General features: G+C 48.7%; 1 protein-coding gene and 1 non-coding gene across 2 annotated transcripts; one reads left to right on the top strand and one right to left on the bottom strand.

Annotated features, from left to right (window-relative positions):
* Positions 1–3,733: 3,733 nt before the first annotated feature.
* Positions 3,734–3,804, bottom strand: TRNAG-GCC (transfer RNA glycine (anticodon GCC)). Its single transcript has one exon. It is a non-coding gene; the product is annotated as a tRNA-Gly (tRNA).
* Positions 3,805–6,988: 3,184 nt separating this feature from the next.
* Positions 6,989–12,907, top strand: LOC125530411 (protein NRT1/ PTR FAMILY 5.2). Its single transcript, XM_087522239.1, has 3 exons — positions 6,989–7,294; positions 7,446–7,663; positions 11,284–12,907. The coding sequence occupies exons 1-3, from the start codon at positions 7,141–7,143 to the stop codon at positions 12,736–12,738; spliced, it is 1,827 nt and encodes a 608-aa protein (XP_087378365.1). The 5' UTR covers positions 6,989–7,140; the 3' UTR covers positions 12,739–12,907.
* Positions 12,908–20,258: the final 7,351 nt, after the last annotated feature.

Raw genomic sequence — 20,258 nt, 5'->3', positions numbered from 1 at the left:
ACACCTCCACTCGCCGTCGGTTGTGTGATCGGACCTAGCAGTCCGCCGCACGACGTTCCTCCTGCACGCGCGGATACCGTTAGAGGCGGTGCACTTGCGCCGCTCCGGCGAACCTATACGTGGGAACCGACCACCGGTTGTACGAGGGAGATCGGACGAGTAGGAGACGATCCACACGGACGCGCTGCCCCAACTCTTCTTCCGCTGCACGGCACTGCGTGTCTAGTGGTAACAAACTGTGATCCATCTTCCGTAGCATGTTCTTGGTTGTTCTGCGCGTAGGAAATTTTAATTTGCAGTCGACGCACCCTACCGTAGATCCCAACAATAGGGTCATCCGGATCAGTGTCTCCAATACCAAAGGAACACCTTGTGTGCTATCAAACATCACAATGTAACTGGGTGATTATAAAGATGCTCTACAGGTGTCTCCGATGGTGTTTGTTGAGTTGGCATAGATCGAGATTAGGATTTGTCACTCCGAGTAGGGGAGAGGTATCTCTGGGCCCTCTCGGTAATGCACATCACTATGAGCCTTGCAAGCAATGTGACTAATGAGTTACTTACGGGATGATGCAATACGGAACAAGTAAATAGACTTGCCGGTAACGAGATTGAACTAGGTGTGATGATACCGATGATCGAATCTCGGGCAAGTAACATACCGATGACAAAGGAAACAACGTATGTTGTTATGCGATTTGACCGATAAAGATCTTCGTAGAATATGTAGGAGCCAATATGAGCATCTAGGTTCCGCTATTGGTTATTGACCAGAGATGTGTCTCGGTCATGTCTACATAGTTCTCGAACCCGTAGGGTCCGCACGCTTAACGTTCGATGACAATTTGTATTATGAGTTATGTGATTTGATGACTGAAGTTTGTTCGGAGTCCCGGATGAGACCACGGACATGACGAGGAGTCTTGAAATGGTCGAGACGTAAAGATTCATATATTGGAAGGCTATATTTGGACATCGGAAAGGTTCCGAGTGATTCGGGTATTTTTCGAAGTACCAAGGACTTACGGGAATTCACCAGGAGAAGTAATGGGCCTTATTGGGCCATACGGGAAAAGAGGAGGCATGCCAATGGGAGGTGCCCCCCCCCCCCATGGGTCCGAATTGGACTAGGGGAAGGGGGCGGACCCCCCTTGCGTTTTCCTCACCGTCTCTCTTTCCCTCTTTCCTTCTCTCCTACTCCGAAAAGGAAAGGGATTCCTACTAGAACTTGGAAGTCCTAGTAGGACTCCATCCTCTTGGCGCGTCCCTAGGGGGGCAGCCTCTCTCCCTCCCTCCTTTATATACGTGGGCAGGGGCACCCCAAAGACATCAAGTCTTCTCTTAGCCGTGTGTGGTGCCCCCCTTCACAGTTACACACCTCGATCATATCGTTGTTGTGCTTAGGCGAAGCCCTGCGCCGGTAACTTCATCATCACCGTCAACACGCCGTCGTGCTGACATAAATCTCCCTCGTCCTTAACTGGATCAAGAGTTCGAGGGACGTCATCAAGCTGAACGTGTACTGAACACGGAGGTGCCGTACGTTCGGTGCTTGGATCGGTTGGATCGTGACGACGTTCGACTACATCAACCGCGTTATTAAACGCTTCCGCTATCGGTCTACGAGGGTACGTGAATACATTCTCCCCTCTCATTGCTATGCATCTTATAGATAGATCTTGCGTGATCATAAGAGAATTTTTGAAATATTGCGTTCCCGAACAACTACGATCTTAGAACTTGCGACTCGAACAACTACACAAAACTATGACGATGCCGGTTGTGAATAGAGGGTGGACTTACAACTAAAAAACATAATGTACTAGCTTTTGCAAATAAAACACAATACATAAACAAAATGGAAAAAAATGACGCCTGGATCCCACACCACAACCAACACGGATGGCTAAAAAGAATAAACAACCAGCTCAAAAGACTAGAGGAGACCAGCACACAGAAAATCGTTGAAAAAAAGGCCACAACAGGGAACAGCCCAGGCAAAGCAAAGCTGCTAGGCTCGCGTCGCTCTCTTGGCGAACAAACAAGAAAGAAGCGAGGTCAAAAAAACACGAACCTTAATATGCTATATCTAATGGTTAGGAAGTTAGATGTGAGATAACTATATTTTATGTAGATGTGACTTAGCAAATATGTAACTTTAAAGACATTAGCGATGCTCCCACGTACTTGGTATTCATGCTCGCATAGTTGTGTTTGTTCCGGTGCAAAAAGGGAGTGAATTGTAGAAAACCACCACATTACAGCTTAGGTTTGCAAAAGAAACTCTTCTACAAAATTGTTGCAGAAAATACTGGTTCTCGGCCCAATCTTTTGCAAAATACACTGATCGACCGCTTAGGCCATTTTAACATGATTATGACATGGGTCCCACATTTCATGACGTAGCATAACGTTTCGCGGTAGACTGGTCTTTTAAAAGAAAAACCCTCCCTCACAAACATAAATCGATATCGATCGCGGGGACCGTTCGTCCGTCCGAGCTGCGGCTCGCGCACTTGATTCCTCTATCTCCGCCGGGGGCGGTGATGGCGCAGCGATAATGGGCGCCGTCGTCGATGGCTAGGGGGTAACCGAGGGGCGGCTCTAAGGTCGACGGCCTGTGGCTGCGGACGCGGGGAAGGGGAGATGGGCCCGAGGCGTCGGGGACTCGCGCGACAGCAGCGACGGCGAGCCCGGCGGCCTCCCCGACCTCGGCCCTGGCACAAGCAGCGGCGGTCGCGCCTCCCCTTCACCATACTCCCTCCTCTCTCTCTTTCCCGAGCAGGCGGCGCGCATCCCGGTGGCCTCCCCGACCTCGGCCCTGGAGCAAGCAGCGGCGCGGCCTCGCGCAGCACGGACACAAGCCTCGGTGGCGGCGCACATCACAAGAGCAAGCAGCGGCGTGGCGGCCCACAACACGAGCACAAGCAGCAACGTCAGCACGCAAACAGCAGCGGCGGCGCGGCGGCACGCAGGCCTGGAGCAAGCAGCGACAACGCGCAAGCAGTAACGGCGGCCCGGCGGCGATCAGCACGAGCGCAACCAAGCAGCGACCCTCGTCGGTGAGCTCTGCCGCTGCCGGGGCACCAGCGTGGGAGACAGCACATGAGCGCGGGATGGTTGGCGGCAGAGTATGGTCAAGCTTGGCATAGCAAGGGCCTGATTGCATTTTTGTTTACTGATAGAAGGGTGCCTCTGTAAAAATACCTGGGACTATTTGGTAAATTCACATCACACCATGTCTAACGCCTTTTAGGACCAAAAGTTATGCCATGTCATCAAGGTTGGGCCCCACTTGTCATAAACGAGGTTAAAACGCCTAAACAGACGTATCGATGCTTTTTGCAAAAGATTAGGCCGAGAATCAGTGTTTTCTGAAACAGTTTCGTAGAAGAGTTTTTTCTGCAAACCTACGCTGTAATGTGGTGGTTTTGTGCAATTCACTCTGAAAAAAGGCGAGTAGCGCTTTTCCTTGTGTTGAGCGCTCGTGATCACTGTTTGTTCAACGGCGGCCGGGGAATGAGCAACCGATCGACGACGCCGAAGGACGATTCCATGTGGGCTGAACAAGAAAATCAAACTTTGATGCCCAACTTATCAGAATTGTGCCATTCTTACGAGATGCAAAAGGTTAGAGAGGGAAAAAAAAGACTCTGCACCAGCCGTGAAACGACCCCGGGTGTGTATTTTCCTTTCGTATGAGATGCGGCAAAAGTAATAAAAAGAACTTTGCACCAGCCGGGAATCGAACCCGGGTCTGTACCGTGGCAGGGTACTATTCTACCACTAGACCACTGGTGCTCCGATGTATTTTCATTTAGCATAACCTTGATTAACCAATGTATATATATTGCTGACTGTAAGCTGGAGGCCGCGAGCGTACCCACTGCATGTCGGCAGCTGCAAAGAGCAAATAGACTGCCCTGCAGCTCTTGCATCTTGGCCGTTTGCTCAACGATCTTGGATCTCCTACAGGCCAAGGTCTAGCGGTGACGGAACGGTTGTGCGCACGTACGGCCGGCCGGCCGCTTGTCCCCTTCTTGCTCCAGGAACGGCATGTAGAGGCACAGCAGCAGCAGCGACGGACGCAACTTCCTTGCTTGGCCAGCAACAGCTCAAGGGAGCAGCTAGCAACCGGAAGCGGCACATGACACCACTGTAGAGCGCAGCGACAGCATAACAGTGGAAGCAAGATAGGAGAGCGGCGCCTAGCACGGTTCCAGCTTTCGGCGTCGTCCGGCCGGCCGTCTCAAGTCTGAACGCAGCGCTGCCGGTGGATCGATCGAGCACGTCGCTGCGGCGTCTTTGGCAACCCCGGACAGCTACGTCTCGACGAATGGAGCATGCGGATCCATCGGGCATGGTGGCCCATGTCGTGGAGTTTTCGGTACTTTGATGCTCGATGGATCCGAAAGCAAGGGTCATCATCTACTCTATATAATAGCTGCGGGACAGACGCCGTGGTGCACTGGTGCCTGATTGGTGCGTGACGCCGCCTTGTTAATCTGCTCCCGGCCGCTTATTACTACTATACGACTTTGGAGGATCGATCTCGTCATGTTTCTGCCATATAGTAGCTGCAGCCGGGGATCGTGTTCATCTGCTCTGCAATCATAAGGGGATAATTATTAGTCTGTTGTGTTCTGAGGTCATGGGAAGAATCTTGTGGATCACACCAACAATATTATACGACCGCCATGCCATCAGCAGCGTATGATTTTACTCTGTCCGACTTTATATGATGCCTAATCTAGTGGTGTGCTGCCGTTTGGAGCTTGATCTACTATGTCGTATGAAATCGGACAAGCAAGAGTCTGTATGCATAGCAAGACTCATTAGCAACACATAGCAAGAGTCGTACGCATAGCAAGACAAGCAAGAGAAAAAATATATGTTTATCTGTTGGCTAGTACTCCCTTCATTTCACAATGTAGTGCTTCCTCTATCCCCGCGCTTTAACTTTGACCGTAAATTTAACTATCAAGACCGATTGCGGCAGGAGCAAAAATTATATCAGTGAATTCGTATTCGAAAAGAAGTTTTCAATTATATAATTTTTTCTTCTGTCGCAGTTGGTCTCGTTGGTTAAATTTATGGTCAAAGTTGAACCTCGAAAAACGCAGGCATACTATATTTTAAAATGGAGGGAGTATAATAGAATGGTGTATGTCAAAGCTACGCTCGCACGAGCTGCTCCAAAACGTGTCGTTTCGAACCGGAGGGGCAGGGCAGTGGTTGGCTCTAATCTCGTCTGCGTCAGCTGCCGGGTACACGTAACTGGTATGAGGCGCGGGCGTGCTCGTGTGTGCAGCACCGTGCACCGGTGATGCCTGACACGTAATTCCGAGGCAAAGCAAAGCGCTGCAGCGGCGCTTGTCCGGCCGTCGTGCGTATGTCCTGTGTTGCGCGGCCGAGAGTAGGTCGTCGTCGGCGGGGAAGAAAATGCCTGCCACCTTGACCACCCTAGTCCACGCGTGCTCCCCTTCCCGTCCGGCTAAGAGCATCTAGAGCCGGCCACCCTAAACCCACCTCATAAGCCTTAGCGGACAGTCTGGTCAGTGGCTGCAGAAAAATAACCTAGACGGAAGCCTTAAATGAACCTCAAACACTTGGATTGACCGGCATCCCTATATTCAGTCCAAATATAGAGCGAATATGAGGAGGCCCGGACATGTCCGTCATGTCAGCCTGACGTCTGGGTCCCACACAGAATCGCCCGAAAACCCAATAGCCCGACGGGTGTCTCCTCCGATGGGGGTGTGAACGCCACGTGGCGTCACTCCGGCTCACCGCACGAGGCCAAAGTTCGGCTATTTAAGCCGGCCGGCTTCCCCAACCCTAGCCACAACCTCTTCCGCCTCTCTGCACCACCGCCTCGAGCACATTTCTCTCTGTCTCCACCTCCCTCTTCCCTCGCCGTTCGACATGGCTCGGGAAAAGAAGACGACCTGTGCTATGCTCACGCCGGAGCGCCGCTTCCAGATTGAGAAGATCATCTGAGCGAGGTGCGCCGCCTACACAGCAGCCAGTCTGCCTCCGGACTCGCTGGAGCCGGAGGAGGAGGAGCAACGTAAGGAGGAGGAGTAGGAAGAGGATCAGCAGCTAGTTCCGATTAAGGTGGCGGATTCGGAAGAGGACGAGACGGAGCAACCGGAGGAGGAGCTGGCGTCGGCTGGGGCTTCAGCATGGAGGACGCAAAGGCAGAGTTCGCGGTCGCGCAAACGGCCGAGATGGCGGAGCAACAGGCCATCCTGGAGTTCATTCGGGATAAGACCTATGTGAAGGCCAAGAGGCAGTTCATACGATAGGAACATACGGCGCGGAGGTGGAAGCCGACGCGGAGCAGCGGAGTTGCGGCTGCCGTCCATGTACCCGAAACCAGCCACAGAGATAGTGGACATTTCCGAAGAGAATTAGGGTAATATAGGTCATTTTATCTATGTAGTAAGTGGATTTCTTTGTTTGTATGCTTTGTATGGATTTAAGCTTTCAGAAACCAAGTACCCGTATGCAGAGGAGCTAATTAAGAAGATACGACCGATCATTGCCCGCGGAGGCGTCCGGATGCTTTCGCAGGCTCGGATTTGCTGTACGCGGCTGCAGTCCCTCTACGTGTGGCCACCCGAGGTTGCGGCTCAGCGTCCATCCATCGGACCAGTAGTACAATGAGGAGAGGAGATCCAACACCGAATGTTCTCTACCCTCCTCAGATACACAAACCCGCAAGTAGCATCCGCATCGCTTTCGCTTGAGCATGAGCAGTCGCCCAATCGGACGGACGCTTCCCCGGCCCTTTGGCCACACCGTAACAAGATACTACTAGTACTAGCTGACAAAGTGATGACAACGCCGCGGTGCCGGTGTCCCGTACAAGTGGTCGACCAGGCCACATCAAGCCCGGCTCCATGGTGGGGACGACGCTACGACCACCAGAGAGTAGCGCTAGGAGCACTGGTACCAAGTCTATAAATGGAGGTCCCGTCACCAGCGATAGGTTAGCAGCCTAGTGCAGCCAGCCCTATTTGAAGCTCGGGCGAGGTCGACATATACCCGCCTGCAGCCGGCCGGCCACGAAGAGTGTAGAGAGAGACTAGCTAGCTAGCTAGATAGAGAGTGAGCCTTGAGGAGGTAGCAGCGATGGCGGTGGCGAACCAGAGCTTGGCCGTGGAGGATGGCACCGGCACCGGCGCCGGCGGGCAGGAGTACACGCAGGACGGGTCGGTGGACCTCCGCGGCAACCCCGTGCTCCGCTCCAAGAGGGGCGGCTGGACCGCCTGCACCTTCATCGTAGGTACTACGCACCGTACCAGCCAATCAATGCACACATGATTGCTTCGGTTCATCCAGCTAGCCAATCCATCTCAATATCATACGCCATGGATGCATGCACGGGCTGCTCCATATTTGTCTGAAGCTGAATGCATATTTTATATGTGAATTAGTGTACGAGCTGTTCGAGCGGATGGCCTACTACGGCATCGCGGCGAACCTCTTCATCTACCTCACGGACAAGATGCACCAGGGCACGGTGGAGGCGTCCAACAACGTCACCAACTGGTCCGGCACCGTCTTCCTCACGCCCCTGCTCGGCGCCTACGTCGCCGACGCCTACCTCGGCCGCTACTGGACCTTCGTCGTCGGCTCCGCCATCTACCTCATGGTAATTGACAACACGTTCCTATACTTCACCTCGTATACTTCATGTTCGTGGTAACCTTCGTAGATACGTAGCGTATATGCGCCGGCCGAAGACGTCGCTGCGGTCTGTCGTGATAACATCATCGATGATGTGGCAGCGAGCGATTACGGCGGAGTCTTTGAGAGTCGGATGGGGATTTGTATCATACATACAGTATATACGTTTGGCACCCTGAAAAAAAGTACATACGCGTTTGGTGTGGCACAAAACGTCCGTCCGTGTCGCGCCACAGAAAATTGGAGGCGGGCGAGTAGCTCCCTAGCCACGAGACATACTAGAGCTAGCTGCCTAGTGGTATGTAGCATAGTAGTAGAAAATTTCTATCATACAGTAGCACATATGTCCGCCCTCCGTCCGGGTTTGTTAGGCCCCTCTCTCATTCTGAAATAAAATTAGACCAACAAATTAACTAATAAAATATAAACTACATGTCAACAGAATTATATCGCCGAAAAACTCTTTCAAATATAAGTCTAACAATGTTCTTTTTTAGCATATGTCTTGTATTTTGTTAGTCATATGGATGATCAAACTCTGATTTAAAAACTAGGGAGCGTAGTAAGCCGGGACGGAGGCAGCCTAGCAGCACCAGTGCTCCAAGTTTGTCCACGCAGCTAGAGCCAGCTGCCTGGCTCGGACGGATTGGCGCGGATGGATGATTGAGCTTGGGCCAGTAGCACGCATGTGCAGATGAATGAGTCGCACGTACTCTATAGCTGATCCGTTCCCGTTGCCGGGATGGCCGGCGTATGGTGGGATACGGACGAGATCGGGCTGAGATGTCTAGCATCTTGTCTTGGCCCTGGATCGGACGTACTGGTCCAGATCGTGACTGCCGCACCGGAGAGGTCGATCCATTGATTTTGACGTGCATATTTGTTGACTCCACACTCTATAGAGTTTAGAGTACCACGTACGTGGGCTACACCATGGACCAGAGAATAGCCGTCTTAGTTGATCGATCGATCCAGCCGTGGAATCTTGACTCGTCCAGTGGACCTACTTCATATCTAGTGTGCGACCCTATCGTCTAGCACACTGCCTAAGTCACTGCACGTGCACGGTAGGTTTTGACTGGCCACAAGACCTTTTTGATTCTCACGCTCACCGTGCATGCACGAGATACGGATACGGTGGCTCTACATGCTCCCCGGCAGCAACACAAAAAGAAAGAACAAATGACATGCACGTAAGTGTGACGCATACGCACGACGCGTGATGTACCACTTCATCCGAAATTTATGTTGTACGTACGTTCGGGCTCAATTATTGGAGGAGGAGACCATTAAAGTGTCGCGGTCAGTGGTGCGTGACACGGGCCGTTCGATTCAGATCAACTGGTACAGAAATATTTCAAACGTTGAATGCCAGCAAGTGAATACAGTAGATTCTGTATCTCATGGAGAGCGATATCTGCCACTATCATACGCAGAAATCAGTGCGGTAGTGGAATAATTGTGGGAGAATGTCTTTTTATTCCATGTGAGTAAATCATCTCCAAGTAAATACCAGCGCTTGTATGTAAGCTAATTTCCATGCACGGGTGAAAAGTCAGTGCACATGGCTTGTGGCGCCCCTAAATTGGCACGTCTTTCATGTCCTTTTAGTAGTAGTAGTATTAAGTAGCATATCAGTTATTAGTACAATTAATCATTAGCAACTTGAGCACCTATATGTCATGTGCCAAAATGGCCATCCATCAGAGAGGACAAGAAACTTGCTTTGTAGTAATCGACTATGGGTAACACGTCATGTTGTCTCGCTAAAAACAATTGCTATCCTCACGATAACATAATTTATTATATAAACGACGTTTGATTTATCATGATTAAAAATCTGACGTCCAATTTTAACATTATAATATAATTTTGACTTGAATGTTCATCAGGTGCTAACTTGCAGTTAATTGTGACTTATAAATTAAGCCAATTATAATCCATGGCGATTGTGAGTAGCCAACCTACGAACACCGAGAAAAAGAAGTGCCGTATATGTACTACGGTCGAGGCTGAAATAGACAACAAATCCGATGGCCAATATCGCCTAAATCGTGTAAAGTTCTTTTTTTTTACGAATGCCTAACTCGCTTAAACTGATGGCCAGAAACATTGAATTTGTGTTCTGCTGGAATCTGGAATTAGGTTCAATTTTACTGTCATAAATAAATAAGATAATCCTTCCTAATCATCTTATCTTTGACCATCTGCTAATAAATAAGTTGTGCTCTACGGTAGATTTTCTGTATCTCTTGGAGAGGGACAGACGCTATTATCACAACACAAATCAGTGGAGTAGTGGAATAATTGTGGTAGAATTTTCCTTTTATAATTTTATTCCATGTGTGTGTCGCATGTATGCATGCATGTAAGCTAATTTCCATGCACTGGTGAAAAGTCAGTGCACGAGAGTTGTGGCCACCCCTAAATCGTCACGTCTTGCATGTCCTGTTAGTGATAGTATTAAAGTAGCATATCAGTCATTAGTACAATCATTTGCAACTTACGCACCTAAGGTGGCGGCATGTGCCAAAATGGCCGCAGTGATAGCATGGCTCCATCACATAGGACAAGAAACTTGCTCTGTAATCAACTATGGGTAACACGCCCAATTGTATATATTTTTTAAACCGAAAACAAACACAAGTGTTCTATTACATGCATACCCTCATCCCTATAAAGGCACACACACATGGACACTCTACTTCAACGAGCACCTCCAATATACTGAGACAACACAACATTTTGAGATTGATGAAGTGATCACATGCGCCTCACAGTCGACGAAAATGTCTCCTCTCATGAAACGCCGTCACCGGAAAGCCTAAAATTGATCAGAAAAATGCGATCATTAGTATCAAGTTTAAGATTTGAAATCTGATGGGCCATCTGAGCTATGATCAATTCGCGACCTGAATAGTTAACACATCAGGCGCTAATTGTAGTTAATTACTACTTATAAAATACACCAATAATGATCCATGGCGATTATTAGCAACCAACATAGAATGTACAAACGTCGAGAAAAAGAAGGGCCGTATTTGTACTATAAGATAAGATACTACAACCTAATCTTCTTGTCTTGGACCATCTGTCAAAAAAATCAATTTATTTCATTAAATAGAAATTATGAGATGAGAAAACAATTGCATGATATTTCCTCTGTCAAGAAATATAAGAGCGTTTAGATCACTAATTACATGTTTATTGTGATTACTAATTACTAAATACTTGTACAATGATTAATAGTCAAAGTTGTCTACATGTAAAATCTGAAATTATATCTACTTTAGAAACGAGGTAATGAACTGACGTTCGCTCAATTGCTCTTGTGTACAACTTTGCGACCAATACCGTAGCAACTTCATTAATCCTTTGGGTGTCAATGGGATATAGTGTTGAAACACTTGTCAAAAACCCCGACGATGACGACGGATCATAAGTCAAATTTGAGATTGAAAGTTAAACCATTTTGAAGTTTTATAAAAGTACCGTATCATGTATTCTGCTGACTCATTGTCATGGATGCATGCATGTGTGATGTAGTAGTACTAGACTAGAAATGACGTGCGTGTCCTGATGCAGGGGATGCTGCTGTTGACACTGTCCGTGTCGGTGGGAGCGCTGAAGCCGCCGGAGTGCGTCGGCAAAGTCTGCCCGCCGGCGTCGGCGCTGCAGGCGGGAGTCTACTTCGGCGGGCTGTACATCATCGCCCTGGGCAACGGCGGCACAAAGCCCAACATCTCCACCATCGGCGCCGACCAGTTCGACGACTTCGACGCCCGCGAGAAGTCCCACAAGCTCTCCTTCTTCAACTGGTGGATGTTCACCATCTTCGTCGGCATCCTCTTCTCCTCCACCGTCCTCGTCTACCTCCAGGACAACGTCAGCTGGTCGGTCGGCTACGGCATCCCCACGCTCGGCCTCATCGCCTCCATCGCCATCTTCCTCGCCGGCACGCCCGTGTACCGCCACAAGCTGCCGCAGGGCAGCGCCTTCACGCGCATGGGCAAGGTGGTCGGCGCCGCGCTCCGCAAGTGGCGCCTCCCCGTGCCGGCCGACGCCAAGGAGCTGCACGAGCTGGAGCTGGAGGCCTACACGAAGAAGCACAAGTTCCGGATGGACTCCACCAACTCCATGAGGTTCCTCAACAAGGCCGCCGTGAAGGACGTCGTCGGCGGGTCATCGTCGGCGGCGGCGAAGTGGAGCCTGTGCACGGTGACGGAGGTGGAGGAGACGAAGCAGATCATGAAGCTGATCCCTCTGCTGGTGACCATGTTCGTGCCGTGCACGCTGATCGCGCAGACCAACACCCTGTTCGTGAAGCAGGGCACGACCATGAACCGGCACATGGGCGCGGGCAGCTTCGAGATCCCGCCGGCCAGCCTCGGCGCGTTCGTGACGCTCACCATGCTCGTGGCCATCGTGGTGTACGACCGGGTCTTCGTCAAGGCGGTGCGGAGGCACACCAAGAACCCGAGAGGGATCAGCCTGCTGACGCGGATGGGCATCGGGCTGCTGGTGCAGGTGCTGACGATGGGCACGGCGTCGCTGATCGAGAGCCAGCGGCTGAGCTACGCGCGGAGCCACGGGCTGCAGACCGGCGGCAAGCTCCGGCTGAGCATCTTCGTGCTGCTGCCGCAGTTCGTGCTGATGGGCCTGGCGGACGCGTTCCTGGTGGTGGGCAAGATCGAGTTCTTCTACGACCAGGCGCCCGAGAGCATGAAGAGCCTGGGCACGGCGCTGTCGCTGACGGCGTACGGCGTCGGCAACGTCCTCAGCAGCTTCATCCTGTCGGTGGTGACAAGGGTGACGGGCAGGCGGGGGAGCCCCTGGGTGGCCGACAACCTCAACGCCGCGCACCTCGACTACTACTACGCCTTCCTCACGCTGCTCGCCGCCGCCAACTGCGTCGTCTTCGCCGTGCTCGCCCACCGCTACAAGTACAGGGCCGAGTCCACCGACACCATCGACGTCGACATGGACGTGCAGGCGAAGCGGGAGGCTGCCAAGAAGATTCATTCCGAACCAATGGCTTAATTACACACTTTCTTGTACTGCTACACAATTTACTACTACTCCGAGCCAATGGCTTAGTTAGCCTCTTCTGTAGTACTACTACAGTACACACGTACTATAAACACACGTACAGTATCAGCCTACAAGATTGCAGCTATATCTATATACGCGACGACCTTTTCGTACAGTATATCAGTATTAGTATGCAGTCCGTTCCGACAACAGAACGGAACAGAGGGGCCGGCTCGACTCGGACATACGCACACACGGAGCCATCTCACGTCCATATATACCCCGCACTGAATCTCCAATCCCAATAATCTCGAACGAACGATTCCGCCATCAATCTCTGTCGTCGATGGAAGAAGCTTCTGGTGAAGGCAACCCTGTCCCCGGCCCTAGCCTGCCACGGTCGCCGCAGTTCGACGGCCTGTTCACCGATGTGGGGTGGGAGTTGCTGGGCGAGGCGACACGGCGTTCGATCATCGCGGTCCTGCATCACGACGAGGAGGAGAGACGCATGCACCCTCCCCGACTGTCTCGGAAGGAGCGCCGCCGCCGCCGCAAGGCCCTCAAGGACCCGAGCGACGACGACGGCCATGGCTCCAAGTCCGACTTGTTCGAACAACCAGGCCAACTATTTGACTTGTTGTGGTGCGAGACAGATGAGTCGACAAGGAGTGAATCGTCATGAGTCAAGATCAAAGAAGCATAGAAGACAAAGTGTCTCAAGATTAATAAGGAGAGAGTGTTAGAAATAATCTTGAGTTAATTAAGTTATGTAAGACTAGCAGTAAGGTTAGTGCAAGTTGGAGTCCTACTAGGAGTCTACGTTGGAGTTGGCTTTGCATGTTGAGTTGCACTGGGTCCGTTCAGGACGTATGTGTCCGTGACGTATCAGGAGTTAGTGCCAGCCCGTATTCAGGCTGGATTAGAAGTCGTATACAAGTAGGTTAGCTGGCCGTTTCTCTGTTCACACTTCTCAATTTTGTTGTAGATGCAGCAGGAGAATGAACTTCACCTGTTTTTTCAATGTGATTTTGCTAGAGCGGCATGATTCTATCAGCCACGGTTCATTAGAGCTCCTGTTTTACTTCAGGACCATACTAATATGCATGCTATTATTCTTGCTCTCCTCAACATTTATCATCTGCCTTGCATTTATCATGGTGTCTTTGGAAGGCTAGAAATGATTTCTCTTTGATAGGAACAAATCTCTACCTCACCATGTGCAAATTGCTGCTAATGCTTTGTCCTCTCATTCTGTTGAATCTCATCACTTGGTAAGCCATTCTAGGCCCAAGATTGCAGCTCAGGTCCACCTCTCTTCTAATCAGCTTACTATGCAGGGTCAATCTCGTGAATTTGATATTCTCATTAAAGGTCCTAAAGTCTATTCTGATGCTGCCTTTAAGTGTAAAATAATTCCAGGTTTGATGCAGGGATGGAGTTGGAGTCTATCTTTCATTGCCTCAAGATTAGGAGTGAAGTGCACTGTAGGTCTCTGAACTACTTCAGGAGTGTCATGTAGGTCCTCAAATTATGAAAATCGGCATTCACATCTTCGAAGTGCGGTAAGTGTGTCATTCAGGTCCAAAATCTGTCCGAGCCCACCTGATCGGCCAGCTGGCGCCGTTGACCAGTGACATGTTAGAAGGGTGCCCCGCAATGTAACGGCCGGTGACGGAAATATGCAAATAGATTTGTGGTTAAACGGAAAGCAAATGTTATTTTTCCTGCGTAATTATCCAAAGTTTCACTTGGTTCTACTCCTATTTTTGTTTCATCTCCTTCTTTCTTGTCCCTTACTCCAAGTCCAGGCCGGAGCTCCCTCATCATTCATCAATCGGCCCTAGCTATATAAATATGCGTATATACGAGGCCTTATAGCACCAAATTAATTTCCGATCTCGGCCGGCGTGGCGTAACGTGGTGATACATTGGTGAATGGTGATGGAGAAAAACATAGGATTTGATCCACGGGCTTTGGAGGACGGGGCAGCGCTCTTGACCTTGACAGGTATGGAGGCGCGGGGTGCGACGTCCACGGAGGGCATGATAACATGTCATCGTCATCTGTGCCCCGATAGGGCGCCGGAGAAGGACGAGAAGAAGGCGGCGACGTCCGTTGCGGAGAGCGCCAAGGTCAACGCCGCCCCGCTCCCGCGGCTCAAGGAGGCTGCGGCGGTGCTCAAGGGCAAGGCCCGCGCTGCCGGCGAGTACGCGGCGGCCGTGACACGCCAGGGCGTCTGCATGTTCGGCGAGCCCAAGCTCGGCTCCATGGTCAAGACAGGAGCGGACGGGGGCGGAGGCAGCGCTATGCGATGGGGAAGCGTGATCAGTGACAAGGTACGGGCAGCCGCGATCATGGCCCACCGGGGTAACGTGCCAGAGACCGGCTCCAAGGCCGAGGGAGGAGGCCCCAAGGTCCAAGGATGATCAGTGAACCCTACGAGATGATGAGTCGTCCGCTGAAATCTAGTTTCAGTTTCAGATCGACACAAGGGAGGCTAATTAAGCTAGTGCACGATGTACCCATCGTTTCAGTTTCAATTGCTTGATTGGTCATTTTCTTTTCTTTTCATCTTTCTTGCCAAGTTCCACGAGAGACCAGCCAGTTTGGTGCTCAACCAATTTGGTTCCACCACTTCAAGCTCTGAAATTCATCATTGTGCTAGACTTCGGATCTCTGCTAGCTTCTCAAAATAGCTGGCTTCCCAGCTTCTCGCTGGCTTCCAGCTTCTCGGTGGAGCAGCGATTCGTTCGGTTGAACATGATTCGCTCCTCATGTACGCATGGACTGGTAGCCCAGAAAATCAGGCTAAGGCCTGTTCGGCCAGGCTTTGGGCCAGGTCATATTGGCCCAGTTCGGTTGGGGAAGCACTTTCGAGCGATTGAAACGGTACGTGCGATTCACTTCGGAAGGGCAGTGGCATGTAATTTCGACCAACTCCTTGCTTCGATGTGTCGAGGGCCGGTTGTAGCGATCGAAACGGTACGCGTGCCTCACTTCGGAAGGGCATTCCCATGTAAATTTGATCAACTTCTACTCCTCTATTTCGCGAAGCTGGGATGGCCCTGCTCCTCAATTCCGAAAAAATCACACAGCGTATTCTTGGTCTCCGCGGAGCCTGCTTCTTGAAGCAGATCTGTTGGCTAGCTTTTCAGAGCGATTTTAGGAAGCTGGCCTGCGGAGAACTTCCGAACAGGGCCTAAACCATGTGCCCAGAATCCCCAAAAAAACACGTGCCCGGCCAGGGCGGTGTATCACGCCACGTAGACCTGGTAACGTCACTAAGACCCAATGTTGGGCCACGTAGGCGTGCAAATGAGTGTTAGGAAATGCAACCTTTACCTTTTGTTTTGTTTAGCTAAGGGCATCCCATGATGACAACCCGCATACATTCAGACCACGCGGTCCGGACCTATCGGTCCACCGAGCGGTCTGGACCATATTTTTCGTGCAAATTGGAACCAAACGTGGGAGCTTCCCAAGAGTTTGGACACGAAACACGTTGGACTCTTACATTGATGGTCCACCCAAATGGAAGACGGAGCCCGCACTTTTGTAGCTGTCCACCCTGTTTTCGTGGCAAAATTTTCGCTCTCTTCTTTTATCCCGCCGTTCTCCACCCAATGCCCCAACATAACATAAAAAATTGGTTCCCTCTGCTATTCGGGTCAAACGCTTACATAGGAAATTAATTATGTAGAAACAATGATAAAGTATAAATCCCTTTTCACCTAATTAATTCATAACATATTGTCAAGTAATTAGTTTTTGGGAAGAACACATCTTGTGACTAGAATTTCCTTTTGGATCCTAAATTACTTTTTGTGCATGCCTAATTTTTTTATAAAAGCATTTTTAGTGATATGGATGCAACTATACACTTGCTTTTTCATCGAATCAATTCCACAAGACCAGAGATGCTCTATTCTGAGGAGAGAAGATGTTCATTCTTAATTTTTATAAAGACGTTTAGCAATGTGTGAAATCTACCTGATGCAGTAGGTTTTGTCTGGTCAGGCTCTTAAGTATACTAGATGATGCCCCGTGCGTTGCGGTGGGACATTGGTACGGGGTAACATTATTTTCCTAAGCATGTTAGCATGAACACATGTCAGATGAAAGGCGGATTAACAACTGGTAATTGTAATTAACAACAAACCCAGTAATTTTTTTCATGTCTGGCAAACATGGGGAACTACATTCATAATTTGGCCATCTTCACATAAATATATCATCAGATATAACTATATAAAACAAATAGACATATCAAGTTTATGCTAGCTCAAAGATTATATGTACATCTTGGTTAACATACACGCTCAAGAAATAGTCATATCTTTTAAACCGTAACTTCAATTTTAACGTGTTATATATGAAATTTGATTAAAAAATGTGTAGAATCTAAATATTATGTTATTTTATCTATTAAACATTTTTTAAATGTTGTTTTGGGTGCAACCTTAATAAATAGTGCACGATTTGTCTTTATTTTGTATCGGTACAGATCCAGATAGAAAATGAACAACTCAACAAAACCAAATTGGAGATGAAAGAAAGTAATTGAAACCACACATGCAGGTGACGGCAAGGGGGCAAAGAAAGCAAATTTCTGATCTTATACAGAGAGAGAGATGCATTAGGATTGACACATTCAAACGCGTTGTGATTGTGTGGGCATTAATGTCATATTCAAATAAAGAACGTGGACCTACGGAGGTCTTGAGTAATGATTATTGGATTAGAGGCGTGAGTTATTTTTTTCTCCCGTTGCAACGCACGGGCTCTTTTACTAGTTTTTATAAAGACAATTAACGATGTGTGAAATCTACCTGATACAGCAGGTTTTGTCTAGTCAGGCTCTTAAGTATACTAGATGATGCCCTGCGTGTTGCGGCGGAACATTGGTGTGGGATAACATTAATTTTTAAGCACATTAGCATGAAACATGTCAGATGAAAGGCAAATTAATGACTGATAATTATAATTAACAACAAACCCGGTAGTTTTTTCATGTCTGGCAAACATGGGGAACTACATTCATAATTTGGCTATCTTCACATCAATATATCATAGATATAACTATATAAAACAAATAGACATATGAAGTTTATGGTAGCTCGAAAGATTATATGTACATCTTGGTTTTTCTACACCCTAGGTCGGTGCACCCACGCAAGAAAGCATAGCAAAACATTTTAAAAAAGTGAAAATTTGTGTGAATGATTATCAACAAAAATTGAAACCCCAAAAAGGTGCGATGGCACCCGGGGGTCCTGAACCCCTTTTATCTATGCGTTCAGCCACGTTTAGATTCGTGCTATGGCGGTGTCGTTGAAGGTGCGACAGGTCGGCGGGTCGAGGCACTGGGTGCGGTAACTGCGGAGCGAGGCGATGGGTGCAGCGGCGGCGACGGCGGGTTGAGGCGATGGGTGCGGCGGCTCAGTGCAATGGGGGCAGCATCGTGAAGGTGCGGCGGTTGGAGGCGATTGGGGCGGAGCGAGACGATTGGGGCAGAGCAAGCCGGCGTCCCCGACAGTGCGGTAGTTAATTTCCTTTCGTGTGTGCAGCAGTTCCTTTCCTGTCGTGCGAGAGGAAAGGGATGAGAGAAGAGACAGAATTGTTTAGCGCTAAACGTGTTTAGTCGCTCACCGTCAGAACAATAAAGACGGTTGGATTAACGTGATCGGATGGCCGAGATCAATTGAATCTGCCCCTTTGAGTCTTTTTATATTGGTATAGATATAGATAAAGATGTTTAGCAATGCATGAAACATACCTGATGCAGGAGGTTTTGTCTAGTCAGGCTTTTAAGTATACCGGACAACAGCTGCATTTCTTTTTTACTTTGTATATTAGTTTCGACCGTGTCTTTTGAAGTTTGACCAAGTTTATATTCCTCCATGTTTACATCACAAAAAAGTAGTGCATGTTTGACCAAGTTTTTAGAAAAAAAATCTATATCATAGATCCATCATGCAAAGTATTTTCATATTTTATTTATTCTGTATTATGATTTTGATATTTTATTCTGAAGTCTAGGTCAAACATACTATGTTTGACTTTGAGAGAAATCTATATACTGGAACAGGGGAAGTAGAAGAAAAAGGTCCATCATGAAATATATTTTCATACGGAAAGACTCTTTGGCATTCACGTGCATTAGTCATCCACATTTTCATATGGTATTTATACTGTATTGTAGATGTTGCTATTTATTAAAATAATATGGTCAAACATACAAAGTTGGATTCAAGACAAAACCAATATGCAGCATATCGAAGTTATTGGAGATCTGGACGAAAAATGCAAACGGTGCAAATTTTATAATAATATTTCATACTCGGACCGAAAAGACAAATACGTTCACGGAAATAGGCTGACTTCTTTTGTTCTTGGGTCGGCAATTTTTTTTGTGTGTACCTTACAAATCACGGTATTTTTTTGAACGAAATTTTACAGATCCGTAAAGAACATGTATAAGTTTTCACAAAATTTGTTTTGATTTTTTTTCTGAAACTTGGAGATATTTTTTTTCATTTCTTTTGAAATAACGGGCATTCTGTCGTGCTTATAATTCTCTTATATAATAAATCTCCTCAGATCATATCTGTGTGAGTTATCGTTTAGACCGTTAGATAAAGGTCCTGCCACCCAAACTGCATCTCATTGCCCTATACCAACCCCACACAAACTGCCGTCTCTCCCGGCGCCGCCGCCTCGACGGTGCCAGGGAACCCGGCGGCGCCCCCTCCTTCCTCTCCTCGCCGAATCCGTTTTCTACTCCTCCACGGCCCCTTCTTCATCACCGGAACGTTGACGCCCGGACCCAGCGCACCGCCGCTCCTCTGCCACCACGGCCAGGGTGCGTTGTTCCTCCAAGGCTTGTTGTTTGGTCCCCTTGCACCCGGTCGTTCAAAGCAAGGGTTGTTCATTTTGATCTCTTAACTTATGAGGTACCTACCCATCTCCACTCATTTGAGTAAAAATCTTCGGGATCGACATATTGTACTTAAGTGCTTGTTTTTTTATTAAAACTTAATGTATACGTGAAGTGCATTGACTAACTGCATTGAATTTGAGAAGTCTTTGATCAAGATATGTGCAGTACTTCCAAGAGAAGAGGGGCCTGAAAAAAACATGTCAGGCAACAACAGGTCAACAGTAAAATCAGTTTATTTAACAAATACACCAATAAGTGATTTGGCTAGCTGCAGTGAATTTTAACAAACGTAGAAGATGAGATTATAAAAATGAGGAGGTTAAAACAGGACAGACAACGAGAGGTCGACAGCAAAATCACAGTCACTAGAGCTGATGTTTTATTGTATAAAAGGAGTATCAAAGTTGCTAGGGTCACTGCTGGCTTTTAACCCACCCCCTACACTCCTGCAAGCCTGCAGTGCGTGATCGCCTTGCCTCAGGCAGTTCCTTGCTTTTGCCAGCAAGCTAGTTGGGCAATTTCTTTCTTGGCAAAGGATCCAAGCAGCCCCTTATCAATATCTAAATGACCTTACCTCTAGCAATTGTC

Source organism: Triticum urartu, chromosome 5A (genome assembly GCF_056163025.1).
Source record: "Triticum urartu cultivar PI428250 chromosome 5A, HENAU_Tu73, whole genome shotgun sequence".
NCBI classification, from domain to species: domain Eukaryota; kingdom Viridiplantae; phylum Streptophyta; class Magnoliopsida; order Poales; family Poaceae; genus Triticum; species Triticum urartu.
The sequence above is the reverse complement of the archived record's forward strand: the minus strand, read 5'-3'. Positions and strand labels throughout refer to the sequence as shown.

Coding starts and splice junctions, on each gene's coding strand:
- LOC125530411 (XM_087522239.1), top strand. CDS start 7,141: ATGGCGGTGGCGAACCAGAGCTTGGCCGTGGAGGATGGCACCGGCACC. Junction 7,295..7,445: donor CGCCTGCACCTTCATCGTAG/GTACTACGCACC, acceptor TATGTGAATTAG/TGTACGAGCTGTTCGAGCGG. Junction 7,664..11,283: donor GCTCCGCCATCTACCTCATG/GTAATTGACAAC, acceptor GTCCTGATGCAG/GGGATGCTGCTGTTGACACT.